The sequence below is a fragment of the Harpia harpyja genome, chromosome 22 (assembly GCF_026419915.1).
Source record: "Harpia harpyja isolate bHarHar1 chromosome 22, bHarHar1 primary haplotype, whole genome shotgun sequence".
In the NCBI taxonomy this organism is placed as follows: domain Eukaryota; kingdom Metazoa; phylum Chordata; class Aves; order Accipitriformes; family Accipitridae; genus Harpia; species Harpia harpyja.
Genome location: NC_068961.1, coordinates 21325085 through 21339402, shown reverse-complemented (window position 1 = coordinate 21339402; position 14318 = coordinate 21325085). Strand labels below are relative to the sequence as shown.

Genomic DNA, 14318 nt, shown 5'->3' with positions numbered 1-14318 from the left:
ATCTCATTCTACAATGACTCATTTGTACTTGTTACTGAAAAATAAGATCAAGATATCGAGGAATAAATTCAGAGTTCTGAACCTTTCCCAAATCTTTGCTTTTTTTTTTTTTATATATATAGCTGACTTTTATTAAACAGATATTAATGGGTCATTAAAAAAAGGAGACTCCATCTAAAAGATGTTTTGAACCTTGACACTTTTCATCTGTCTCACAAATTAATCTATGTTCTGTTACAAAGAAAACAATCTTTGCTTGGGTCTCCAATTAAGTAATTTACATTCCTTGTTCTGGCAAATGCTGAAGAAAAGCCACCAACAAACATTCTTAAAACCCTCATCCGTAAATACGTAGCTATCGCATGTGAGACAATGTAGAATACCAGCTGTATATTTATTTAAAAAAAAACAAAACAACCCCCCCATAACAAAAAACAAACAAACCCCCCATGTCTTCTAAGCACTCCTTCAGTTGACCTAAACAACTTACCTCAAAAAATGTTCCCAGTGCAATCACAGAATGGTAAAACCTTTGGTTTACACTCATATAATGGTAGATATATAGTACACGTGCATGCACAACAGAACACACTGTAGATTAAAATCTCTACAGCAAAATTGGAAGAGATAAGGAGAGCGATTGAATGTCTACAATATTTACAAAAGCAAGTAATTTACAGGGGGAATTCATGGAATGCTTAAGTACGCTACATTTTTTCTTCGCTGTTACTGCTTTAAAAGAAGCCTTTAAAGTGCCTTTTCTGTTTCATATACAGAAAGTTTAGATAGCCGAATAGGAACTTCAAAACTAATTTGCGAGGTTCTGTCAAAAAGTTTTAAATATAGTTTTTTTTCTTGACCTCCAACACTTTTCTGTATTTAAGCTGATTACTAAATCTCCTTCCTGTTGCAGGTCATTGCCTCCCAGGGCTAACCCTGGTCAAGGTACGTTGCTTACGACGCACCACAGCCTTCTGGGAGAGCAACCTGCACAGCGGGCTGAGGGGAGCAGCTCTGAACCGAACCCCTCGCGTCGCTTCCAGCGGTGGCCGGCTGTCGAGCCCGGCGGCGAGGTGCAGGAAGGGAGAGCGTGCCGGGTCAGCATCCCGCGCGATGGGGAAAGAGGGAGGGCACGGCCAAGCGCCGGGCTAGGGGCTTCAGCCCGCAGCGGGGGCATTCGGCTGCTTCCCACCCCCGGCCCTCCTGCCCTCCGCTGCTGCGGACACCGAGCTGGCTGCTGTTGGGAAACCCTGCGGAAGGGCACGTGGCCTGGCCGTGGCGATGCCCCGTGGCGGTGCAAGTGTTCCTGAAACCAACAGCTCACCCGCCTCCCAAGAGATTATACACCGTGTGGTTTAAGTAAGCAAGGTAACGAAGCGGAGAGAGCTGACCTACTCACCTTTTGCCCTTTTACGCCACTGCAGTCACATTTTCCACAACCGGAACAACCCTGAAAATAAAAGAGAAATTGAGAATTAATTGTCTGAACTGGGTGACAGGAGAACATACCGCAACGAGCCAGGGGTGTCAGCGCTACCACCCTGACGGCAAGGCTGGTCAGTGTGGGGAACGTTCACTTCAGCCCAACGCAATACTTTGTTATCTTTACATAGACATACACCTCTGGTCTCAGTCACAGTCCAATAAAAGATGCCTTTGTAAAAGAAGAAAAAAACCTGCTATAGTTTTTAACCATAGAAAACTGTTGTATTCTAAATTGTTGTCTTTTGGCCACCATTTAAAAAATAACTCATTTTTATAGAATACACGCATGCTCTGCCTCTAGCAATGTGAATGTCTCAATTTAAAACAAGTGGATTCTCTGCTAGGATTCTATTCATTCAAAGCCCAACAGAATATTTAAAACAAAATCAATCCAGTCGTAGAAGCATCTCTTTAATACCGGTTTTTTATTAAATGGCTTGCATTCTGCATAAATACCTAACCTCTATAAATATGTGCCTTTGCTTTGAGGAGAAAGGGATGGTGAAACCGCAGTTCATGATTTATCTTCTATGCTTAAGGAGAAAAATACCAGACCTGAAGAATACGTTTTTTGTTTCTTCTCTGAAGACAAAAAATGTTGTCTACACCCTTTGGTGTTTACCATGAGATCTCTTAATGTTGATTTACTAAATTTTTTTTATCAGTAAGTGGCAATCTTCAGATAGGAGGAGAATAGTTTGTAAAGGAAGTTAAATATTGGTATAATTACCCCAGGAAACTATATCAAGAAGTATGTCTGGACATACTTTATGAAATCGAGTCAAACCACAGCCCCTCAGAGAGCAAACTGCTCCTAACGTTAGATATTAGATATGGAGGCAATTGTTAATGTTTACTGGCCAAGCAATGTCTAGCTGCAGGGTTCTGGTCCTGTTTCTTATATCTACCACATTTTAAGTGATCTTCTTTCCTCCTTGCCCCCTATAATGCCCAAATGCAATTGTCATTATGATAGGAAACCTTCCACTCAGTAAAAGCACATTTGTTGCAGCAGGAGAATGCATAGAAAACATGAATAAAAACATAACCAGTCTGAATTATTCTCCAGTAGATACCATAGAGATCCTTGTTTTCTGAAAGGCACCACCTCATGGGGTTGCTACACTAGGTAAACTGAAGTCAAAATACAGCCAACTTGTACCTCCAGAAAATGATGGTACTTCAGCATAGAAGCTGACAGACTCCCAAGTCTATCTGGATTCTCTGATGTGAAATTCTGGAGGGCAGGTGGATGGGAGGGTGCGGGAGAGGGGCTTTTCCATCTCGGGGGGAAGGAAGGTGGAATGTGCAGCTGGCCTTGCTAGTCCCGACAGCTGATCCCATCACACGAAATACTCCTAAGTGCCACTTCCCTCAGAAGTGAGGGAGAGAAGATCTTGATGTAGGTGTTTGAGGAAGGGACCTTTACCTTAATAAATACTACTAAAAGCTTTCATGCCTTTGTTCACGTAAGTCTTAAGATGGAGACTTGAGAGATTTGGGTGTTGGTTTGTTTGGATCAAGTCACAGCAATCAAAAGATTGGGATTTCTATGACATAACCATAGCCATTCATTTTTTTTTTTTGCAAAACGTGAAAGGTGATAACATATCAGAGAGGTCAGATTAACTGATGCACAGGTAAAAGCTTACAGTTGCTTTGTGTTACCAGAGTATTTCTGTGCACTTAAGTGCATCTGGGCTGCTCCTCACTTTTCCTCCTCATAGTCATGAAGCAACCAGTGAGTAACTCAGCAGTCTAGTGCTTCTACTGTTGTCATGCCCCTCAGAAACAAACTAGGAGGAAAACAAGCAAAGCATTTGTGTCACTGAATATTCCACCGCTGCACACGAGATCCTTCAGCAGCCCTGTTAAGCCGTTATCCAGAAGCGGTCAGGGACGGCACCTCTCCAGAGCCAGCTCTCAGCACGGGTGCTGGGCACCGGTCCCTCCACACCTGTGGGCTCCACAGCTTACTGGGACCTTGGTACTTCTGGGAAATCGAGAGCAAATGTACCTAATCCATTTTGAATTTGGAAAACCTCCAATGAGACCACTAAACATCATCACTCTGGAAAGTTAAATAATACAGAAACATTTTTACCTGGTAAATACATTTTCTTTTAAAGTAAAGCATTAAAGAGAAATGGGGCTTTAATACTGAAAATAAAGTTATTAAAGGCTGTCTAATAAAACTAAAGTACCAGCTCCTGAAAAATTTGTTGCTTCTGTTGAGATCCTTTTTTTATATGTAGATCCACTGAATTTGTTGTTTGAAGCCAAACTTTCTCCATATTCACATAAAGCAAAAATAATCACATTTTTTCTCTTACATTATTACAGCATTTAACCATGTTATAAATGCACAGAAAGATGAAAATTCACACTGATTAGAATGAGTATTTATCATATACTGCAGAAAGAGAATTAGATCTGAAAATGACACCAACACATGCTGCAACGCCAACTCAGTACTGACCAGGAGAGAAAGTGCCACCCACTGAATAATCCGGTTTACTCCTTGCAGCACATGGTTATGCCTAGAAAAACATTGGGCCTCCCATTTCAAGAAGTGACCCAGTGTGACCTCTCTTGGTTTTTCAGACCTGATGAGATCACAGCTGGAGGACGCATGCTTGCAGCTCATACTTCCTCCTTCAGCATCATGTAGAATGTTATCAGTTTTATCAACACATCCCTTAAATTCAGAAGTCTGTTTTATTTGCATCTGGGAATGTAATTAAAATACGTCATTGAATCATTATAAACATCTGTTTTCAAGTTAATCCCCGCATATTTCCTTCAGCCTGTTATTTAACATGCACCGTTTTAGAAAAAAAGTATGTTGTTATTTATTTTTAAGTTGGTTTTTGTTCTTAAATTTAGCATGGCCAGAAGAATGGACTTGTGCTTTCAGGTCTCTCTTTGTGCTCCCCAAAATGATGCAATTATATTCAATTTTTCCTGTTTCTTAAGCCTCAAATTAGAATAACCAAAGGCGAGGAAGGTGAGAAAATACTGAGCATCAGGGAGCACAGCTGCATAAGGTCCTATCTGCAGTCAAGTGCTGTAGCCTGCTTTGCCAGAACAGGCCACCTGTGCTACAGAACTCTGCCTTTATTTTACAGTAGCATCGTCTCCTACTATCACTGAGTGTAACCTTTGCAGGTGGATGGAAGGTTGGCCAACCATGACAGCCACTACCGGACAGCATTATCCTCAGCTACTAAAATGTATTTTTGAATCCAAGGGATGTGATAAGATTCTGCACATACTAGGAGGAAGTATGAGCTTCTTCCTCTCAGTCCTCTGAAAAGATTGGAGAGCTGGACTGGAAACAGCTTATGGATCAAAGGTCAATTTAAGGAGGTCAAAGGGGCGTTTAAGTAATGAGGTGAGAAATTGAGAGAGAGCAAGATGGTTGCAGCAGGTACGGGAATCAGGGTCTGGGTTCACCTAACCCAGTGTAGGTACAAACATCTTTACTAGTCACTGCGGTCCCCCTCTAGTCAATGGCAAGAAACAGGCACTTCCAGGCTGGGATCCATCTCACCTATTTTGGATGTTTGCTTTCAATGGAGATGAAGCACACCTTGGAGGACTAAGCAGAAGAGACTGAAATGGGCAGAAAGGAGTATGGGCTATGTATGAGAACAAGGGGTAAAAGGGACAGAAAAGTGGATACGGAGGATAAAACAGAGGGCTAGAAGTTACAGACGGAAGGGGACAGAGAATAACAATAGCTCTTCCTTCCTTGTAAAGCACTAGAAATTTAGCTGAGTATCTTCTGAACTGCGAACAAGGAGATCTGCATTTCTGGTACTCATTTAGGAATAACTTAAGAACCGTACACAACCAAGTCCTAAGTGGGAAACTTCCCCCTGAAGGAATAAAGATAATCATCACAAGGTAAGCAAGCCGAAATTGTGCAAATTCTTATTTCTAAACTTTTATGATTTTAAATCGGTCTCATGATACAAAGAATCCAGTTCATGATTTCCCGCCACACGTGACTAGAGATAATGAGACAAATGAAGAGAAATAGTTCTGTTCTATCTCCCAGACATCCTCTGTGAAACGACGCCTTCCCCAGGAAGTGCATGGAGCTTGAAGCAATCCCTGCTGTCCTCCAAGTGCCAAAACAGAGAAGGAATGGTGCTGGGCAGGAAGTATAATCCACGGGGAGGGATGAAAAGGCAGACTCTTTATCCCTTGTCTAGGAGCCAATTACAGACTAATCCAAAGATTTTGGCCAGGTGCGCTGTGATACCTCACCTACTTTGCATGGTAGGCTAGCAGTTTTCAAAAAGCCATAGCTCCCTCGCACCGCAGGCCAGCCCCTCATATAACATTTGATGACATTCATTTTATATTACTCCTCCCACAAAATATCAGTCAGCCCAGAAGCAGAAGGTCATTTTAGCAATACAAATTGCTTCATTTTTTGACAAGCATTTCCGTTCCATTTCATTCTCCCAGACTGTCTGCAACTGATAAGTTTAATGAATCACGCTAGCAAATCAGTATAAAACTATAAAAAGATTACGTCCCTTTAACAGCGTGCATATTAACGTGCTACATGCAGACTGAGCATTTGCCTAAAGGAGAGCGATTCATTTACTATCATATTAACGTATAATTCTAAAAAAGTGCTGCTAATGAATGGGCGTCCCAACCTGGGCATCTTAACTTCCATGAATAACGTACCGAGCCATGTACTAAGCCCTGTGACTGACAGAGCTGGAAAGGCTGCTAGAAGTGCCTGCAGTGGATGGAAGAAACTCTGCTCTGCAATTCAGCCTGTAAGACACCTGTCAGATCGTGGCTACAGACTTTTGTTGCATTTTGCCCCATTTTCCCATGTCCAGCTACTTTCCTGGCCTTTGAGGACTATTACTTGGAACTCGCACAGGAATGATGCAAACAGCCAGATGAACAACCTAGGAGAGGAGACAACCGCTGTATTTGGAAATGCACCATTTCTGGAGGCTACAGAGATCTCCAAAAAAGTACGAAGGCCGAGTCAGTTCTTGGGCGCTCCACTCTCTTACAGAAGTGCATTTTTCAAGACAAAATGTAGTTCTCTTTCCCACAACATCAGCTCTGACTCTGCTTGCTGAGTTTCAGTTGCTGAGCTGACTACCAGCTTAGGCTAATTGCATAGGTATCAGTCAAGTTCATATCTTACCCTGCAAAGCACACGTCTCAGGCAGACACAGGTAAAATTCTCACTGTTTACTTAACTCTGTTCACGTTAAAGTTTTCATTCCAGGGAATGTAGTCACTTCTCCTACCCAAAATACAATGTCTTTCAAATGACTGAAAATCCTGTGAACAGGTGACTGGTGAGACTAGCACAGGTATCAAAATTCTCTGAGTATTTACAATGTTTCTAATTAATAGCTGAAATGCTTCAAAAAGTAAAAATAATCATAATTATTTCATCTCATGATTCATTCATTATAAAATGACATTTTCTGTTTAGACATGACACTTAAACTGATGAAGTTTTCTGATGAAACAGTGCAGATTTTGCACTCTACATTGCTTTAGTTCAAACCCCAATTTGAGCTGAATTTCAATACCAGTTTCAAGTTGAAACACCAAGACTGGTTATGCCAATGGGGTGGCTGCTTGACAGTGACAGCTTTAAGTCTGAATCTCCTCCCTCCATAAAACCCACCCCCTTCCACCCTTACACTAACCTAGTCACAACAGGAAAGGCCAAGGGAGATTTATCCCTACGTAGCAGACACTGCACTTCTTCCTAAGCACACGTATGTACAAATCACGTAGCTGACGAGAGCTGGATCAATAATGTCTTCAGTTTCACATCCCACTAAATACAGGAATAGGGAGGTGATGCCAGCTGCAGGACACTTATCTCGCATTCCTCTCATACTTTCTTCTCTCTTCAGAATGTCAAAATAGCTCTCTAGCTGTATTACTATTCTTGTCCTTACCCTTTAGATATAACTGTATTGAATTGGCTGAACTGCTCTTTTGTATGTAAAGAACCATTAGAGGAAATCACTGCTATATTTCAGTTAACATCAATATTTTTATTAACTGATTTTGCAGTCCATCAACAGCTTTAAAAACAATCATGTTGCTAAAACTTCTGATTTACACTTAGCTAGAACAAAGAGGATAACAAAAAAATCCAGACTGTCTTAGCAGGTTAGCAAAATTTAGTTATTTGCCTTTGTACTATTAGATTTATTTTAGATTATGGAAACAGATGGCTTCACTTGAACAGTATAAAATCCTTTTTTTTTTTTTTCTTAAATAAACGTATCAGGATGAAAAGCTTCATTGTTTCTTTATCTGACCATACTGTATTTAAACAAAAGGATAAAAATTGTGATTTGCAAGAAACAAGAACTGTCACCTATTAAAAAAACTCCAAATGACAGACTTACAAACTTCTAGTTCTGCTTAGCCAACAGTAACAAGGTATGGATTAGTATTAACATACGTATTTTGAAACATTATTTTTGAAAGGTTAAGTTATGTATTGATACACTGGTTGACAGGAACTCTCTGGGGGGAAAAGTAAATGTGTCCTGCCTAAACTAGGGTTTAAAAACATATTTGTAAAAGTGTTGTCAAAGCAAACTGATTGCTTGGTGTAAGTACATCATTCTTCTTTGCCATGATTTAAAAAAAAAAAACAAAACACCAACAACAAAACCTCAAAGTCACCCTCCTTCAGAACACATTAACTTTGCATTAAGTGTTTGACCTGGACTTAAGAGTTGTTCTACCATACGCTATCTTCTGCCTCAGAGGGTCCACGCTCACTGCTCTTAGAAGCGGAAACCTGCTGTGCCGTGGAACATTTCAAAGGCAAGACTGACCCCCTCTCTCCCACTGAAATGATTTCATTTCACATGGCACACTGAAACCCTATTAGATCAGAGAGGGGAACCTGGGCATCTTCCTTCCTTAAGGACAGCCCAAAGCACTGGAGTACAAAGGCATTTCCACTCGCACTCATCCTGCATCCACGAGAGCTGGGTAGCTGGGCATGGAACTGCACTACCTGCGTGTGACAGCAGATCTCCCAAGCACCGGCTGGTAAACCGGCACTCATCCACCAGCTGAAGGAGTGGATTCAAAGCCCCTCACTGCACTGAACATGGGCATCTTTAAAATTCGAGGAAGTAGCCATCAGGAAAAAGCAACTCCTTTGTGAGCCCAGGTTTTTATTTCCTTTGCTTGTAACAAATGAAGAAAAACCAGAAAACTCAAACTGTACTATTTAAAAATTCCTGAAAAAGGCCTCTCAATTGTTTTTTTTTCTTAGTGATTTTATTATTCTTAATATTTTATCTTTCTCATCCAAAACCACGATCAATTTAAGTGCGGTGCCTGAACAGAAAACATCACTTCAAAATGAATAAACTGCTAAGGCTAGCTTGAATCATAAAGACTATTACTTTTTATGACAAGTAGTATTAATTGGTAATTAGAGAGGAAACCTCAGCGCAAGCACTCGCCCAAGTACTGCGGGAAGCACCAGAAGGCTAGCTGTGCGCAGACGGGCTTCAGCGGGCTGCCGGCTTCTTGACGGTCAGAAAGGAGAAGAGAGCGACTTGGTGCACTCTGTCTCACCTTTGGTCACTCCTGCACCCTCTGCGGGGACAGGGGTAGCTGCAGCTTGGCGATCTCTGTGCTGAAGGACTGGCCTTGGTCAAATGCCTGAAGAGTAGGGAGTCTGTCCCTTGCAGGAGTTGATACAAAGCCAGTTGTCCTGGACTGACGATTTGAACTTCAACCCTCAAAATGGTTCAGGAAAAGGAATGTCACCATGCCTTCATTTTCAGGACTTAAAGCAGAGAACAGAAATTGGGCAGAGTTCTCTTTCATTTGCAAACCCATCAATTTCAGATGTCTATGGACAGATAAGTAATAGACAAAAGGGAATATTTTATGATTTTATAATGTCAGCAAGCTCCAGTCTTTCCTCCTTTCCCAACTCCTTTTTCTCCCCCATAAAAAAAAAAAAGTTGGCAGCTTATCTTCATGTCCTTTTTTTTTTTTTTCCCCCCAGCAAATCATGGGTAGACTTCAACTACGACTGCTCAGTGAATTCCCTGAACCAAGGGACAGCTTACTGGTTTTACAGCTTTCACCTTCTAGGTCACCAAATTAAGTTCAGCTCTAGTCAGCAATCACTGGAAGTTTCTGTCATGTAGTAGGCTATTTAAAGTCCTTGGTTGTGTCGTTTCCATTTTCTGTAGATCCGGTATTCACATAGCACAGAAGAACAGTGCCATTCAAGATGTCCTGTGGGATCCCACCTGCCTCCAGCTGCCAGGCCAGGTGGGAACAGCTCTCCCTGAGGTCCTGGGTCACATCTGCCAGGCCTATGTAAATATCTCAAATGGCACCAAATGCCTATGTTTGAGCAGTGGAAGTAAGTGTGACCTAATAATCTCCAAAGGCTCCCTAAACCGTGCATGGATAAGGAGAATTAAAATACTAATTCTCCTGAAGACCTCCTTTGGCTGTAGGTTGGTGTACATGAGTAGGACAGAAGGAAGCAGAAGTGGTTCCCACTCATTTCTCTGCCAACGCAGAGCTGTTCTCCTAATAAACCTTCTACGGATAGCTTTAGACCAGATGAAAAAACTCCTGGAACAAACTTACACAGTGGAAAACCATGGCACTTCATGGTTACTAGTATGTCAGTGCATCAGTTAAGTATCCCTGTTAGTCTGAGGAAAACTTTAAGCAAATCCCAAATTAAGATATAAATAATATCTGAAAGGAATGGCAAGTTACTGTCTGAAATATCACCCTGCATGATGAAACTTGAACTAATCACTCCAGTTTTATTTAAAAGCCTTGTACAGTTTTCAGAAAATCAACTGATTTTAAGAAAAGCTCTATAGAATACAATCAGAAAAAAATTCATTATGGCTCTTGGGACATAGGGCTGATTGTAGTTTTTGGCAGTGTTTTTTGTTCGCCTGAGGGGAGGGTTGTTTTGTTGTTGTTGTTTTTAGTATTACCAGAATCCTACAGGATGTTCATACAAAAATTGCAGGCAGACTGCAGATTCTTATCGGAGATCTCCAGTATATTTTAGCCACTCAAAGGAATATTAGTTAATTTTTAAATGCTTAATATTAATTATTTCTGAAAATATTTATTTTGTAAATTAGCATCGTTTGGAAGTACTTCACTAAAAAGATGTTTAAAAAAAGAGTTACATCTTCTTAGTCAAAAGAATACCAGATTGCTGGAGCTGAAATGTTTTGTTGCTGGGACCTCATTTTTGACATTCTTTTCCAAATTCCCCAGGGGTCCGTCCTGGAGGTAGGGTCATGGGAGTCCCCTGAAAGCTGCTCTGTGAACATGACTTTCCTGTTGGTGATGTGAACACCATTTTCACAAAGCAATGCAAATCCAGGGGGCTTCCAGTTAGTTCACAGGAAATATAAAGTTATTCTTGTTGTTCCATATTTGGACAAAAATTACATTTAAAGCAACTGTTTCCTCTAAGGACATTCTTTTACAGGAAGTTCTGGCAACAATCAAGGTATTTGCTTACTTAGTGAAATTTTCAGAATATCACATTATACCACTCAGCTCTGCAGAGCTCAAAGCAGATAACTGGTTTGTGAATACTAACTAATGGCATTATCATTAAAATATAAAGCCTCCCATCAGCATTATCTACTAGCAGGTTGACTTCCACAGACTGCCAAATACTGCTTAGCCTCCAGCAAGCAGAGAATACTCTTATCTACCAAGTGAATATCGGTCCATTCGGTTTTGTACCCTTTTCCTATTGAAGAACTTTACTTTCAGTTATATTTTCAAAGTGAAAAAAATTCCAGTAGGATCCTCTGGTGTTACAGTCACTGGTGTTCCTTGACCGACAACTGAGGATTAAGAGCATACTCCAGGACTTCCTGACATCCATCGACAAGCGCTTTCAGGAATACATTTCAAAGGGCACTACCCTTCCTAAATTCAATTATGGTAATCATTGCCAGTAATCCCCATCCTACTCTTCCAGTTCGTGAATGGGCAAACTGGAGCCAGGCAATACAGGTGAGAAGCTCCCATTCCTCCTCATCTTGCTAACTTAAAAAACATCAGAGGGGAGGACAGGAAAACTTGTTGCAGAACCACCATGGCTGTTGCAGAGCTTACCATCCGCCTCATTCGCAACTGCTCTGGAGAGTACAAAGCAAACTGCTCCTTGTCCTGCACAACGCAGACCCAAACACCCTGCCTTCTAACCCGTCTTTTTAGTGCAACTAGCATTAGCAGTTTCTCGGCATATAAGCTGAAGGGAAACCAAACATCAAACTTCATTCTCATCCATGAGGCAGAGCGACCGCAGTCTCTGAAACGAAGCACGTGAGTTTGTTTTTCTTGCCGCCTTCCAGGCTGGATCCGCACAGCCACTTCCAGCACCTGCTAGAGGTACAAGGCTGGATCCAGCCATAACCCGGCAAGATGGAAACGGTGTCATTACAACGGAGTCCCATAACTGCTGCCTCTGCCCGCAGCGGCCAGCGATGCCAGGGCAGGGGACAGGCGGCCATCTCCTTGCCGTCCTCTCAGTAAACCCACGCCTGCAGGGCTGAACTCTATCTAGAAATGCCTCATCGCTTCTCCGGCCTCTGTGCCTCCTGGTGTTCGGTGCACAGCCCCATTTTCACAAGCACGAGGGTACCCGTAGGAAGCCTGAGAATGGGTGCTCGGTGCGGTTGAAAGCCTGCCCCAAAATGGCTCCAGCAGGCAGGCAAAACGCAACGCCACCGAAACTCGGCAGAGGCTGAGGGAGAGGCAGCGGTGGCCGCCAGCCCGTCAGGCGGTGCAGCCCCTCCCGGCCACCCTCCACCTCCAACGCTGCCCCGACCCAGGCCGGAGGCAGAACCAGGCCGAGAGGAAACCGCCATGGAGGACTCCCTCCTTCCCTCCTCTCGCACGCAGCGGCCCTCTCTCAGCAGGGCCGGGGAGCGCAGGAAGCCATGGCTGCCGCCACCGCAGCAAGCCCTCGTGCCCACAGCCTGCGCCCGGCCCAGCGGCAGGACAAACCGCAGCAGCGTGCCTGCAAAGCCCAGCTCCTTTGCCGCGGGACAATTTCTCAAAAGGTGGAGAAGAACGACATCCCCCTCATGGCCACGTAACCGCCCCGCTTCCTTGCCGGCGGCTTCGCTTCCCGCTGCAGTTGGCGGGACACGAACGCGCAGCTGCCGTTTCAGGCGCCGAGCGTTACGCCCGGTACGGCGGCCTCGCCGTGGCGGCAACCACCCGCAGCGCCAGCCCGCACGCCCACGTGGGCCACGAAGGGCCCAGGACCGTCTCCCTGACGGAGAGGCCACTTCTATGCCACGCTGTCCGCAGCCATTGCTACGTCCTCCCTTTAACAACCAGCACTCGCCTGGCCCCTGCAAGCCCCTGCTGCACCGGGGAGCGCAGTGAAGGAGCGAGTCTGCCGGGGAGACGCAGCCCTCCAGCACCCCAACCCTCCGCAGGGCTTTTTTGTAAACCCGAAGGCAAAGGAGATGCCTCGGGAGGGATACGCAGGAAGCCGGTGAAGCCATTTTGCAAATGTTTACAGCAGGTCCCTGAGTGGTGCTTTCCCTTCCCTTAGCTGATAAACACGAACATCAACGTAAACAAATACATTTAAAAGTAACAGCTTTAAAACAACACAGCACTAGGAAGCGGAGGGCTTCTTCCTTGGCCATCCTTGCCTAGACTAAATAAACGGAGAGGCGAAATCCTCTTAGTTGGGATGCACACCAAAGAATGTGAGAAAAGCACAAGAAGATAAACTGGACTTCTAGGCTTGGGGCCAGAGAAGAAACCCAGGTGACATACAATCCAGCACTGATACGGACTGCTGTGTTTTGAACTCACACTGCCTGAGCGCAGCTTTCCTCCGGGTGGGCTCCGAGCACTGCATTTTCGCTTATGCGACTCCTAATTTCCCATTAACGCCCTCCCGCAGCGGGGTTCATCACCAGTGGAGGAGGTTGCCTGCACGTGCAGGTAACACCGTCACCCCGGGCTGCATCTTGCCCCGGAGGCCTCCTGCCTCCGTGTCACATACGCTGCATGAACGGTGTCCGTTTGTCCCTCCTTCGTCCTCTGCTCCCCATCACCGGTCCCCTCAGCCCTGCCCGAGTCTGACTTCACATGGCTTAGGAAACGGCGTAGCTTTACGTGGGTGTGCAGTACCTGCAGCAAGGGCTTTGCACGAGAACTGGCAGCAGTTCCTCAGCGCAGACAGCCTGCCGACGCAGAGTCGCTCCCTGAAGCTGCGGCTGTACCTGCACGGCACGGCCACCCCCAACGCGCAGCCCCGTCTGACCAGAGGGTGCAGCACCCTGTTGCCCCAAAGATTTGCCCCTATCTGTCAAACGCCGCAGTTTCCACAAGGAAAACCTTAAGGTACGTCCCCACTGACCTCCACGGCATATTGCAGGTATATATGACTTGTCATTAAAATCCTTCCAGGAGGACTCTGTCAGATGGTCTATTTAAAGACTATCAAATTTTACTAGACTGTATGCAATTTTTATTGCACGAATTTATCAGAACTGTCTAAATGATTTCTTGATTAAAACAACGCTCACATGTGAAGTTGTCTTTTCTTCTAAAAGGAACCTCAACCTTTTCAAAAACTCTGACAATGAAATAATAACGATTAACATAAACAATTTTAAATACATTGTTTGTACTTCGCAACACTAGATAGGGGGTTAGCTCAACTCATCTCCTCAGTTAACACTGGCAGGAGGACACAGCTAAGGTAGTGATAGCCTTACTCTGGCCAGCAGACTCAACAAAGAGTCCTA

The 14318-nt window shown here is 43.9% G+C and overlaps 1 protein-coding gene across 2 annotated transcripts in view; it reads right to left on the bottom strand.

The window, feature by feature from the left end:
* Positions 1–14318, bottom strand: part of COL4A1 (collagen type IV alpha 1 chain) — a 127773-nt gene that overhangs the window by 71974 nt on the left and 41481 nt on the right. For both annotated transcript variants that reach the window (XM_052773594.1, XM_052773595.1), the window contains exon 2: positions 1400–1450. In XM_052773594.1, the coding sequence (XP_052629554.1) occupies positions 1400–1450 (51 nt within the window). The remainder of the gene's footprint in view (positions 1–1399; positions 1451–14318) is intronic.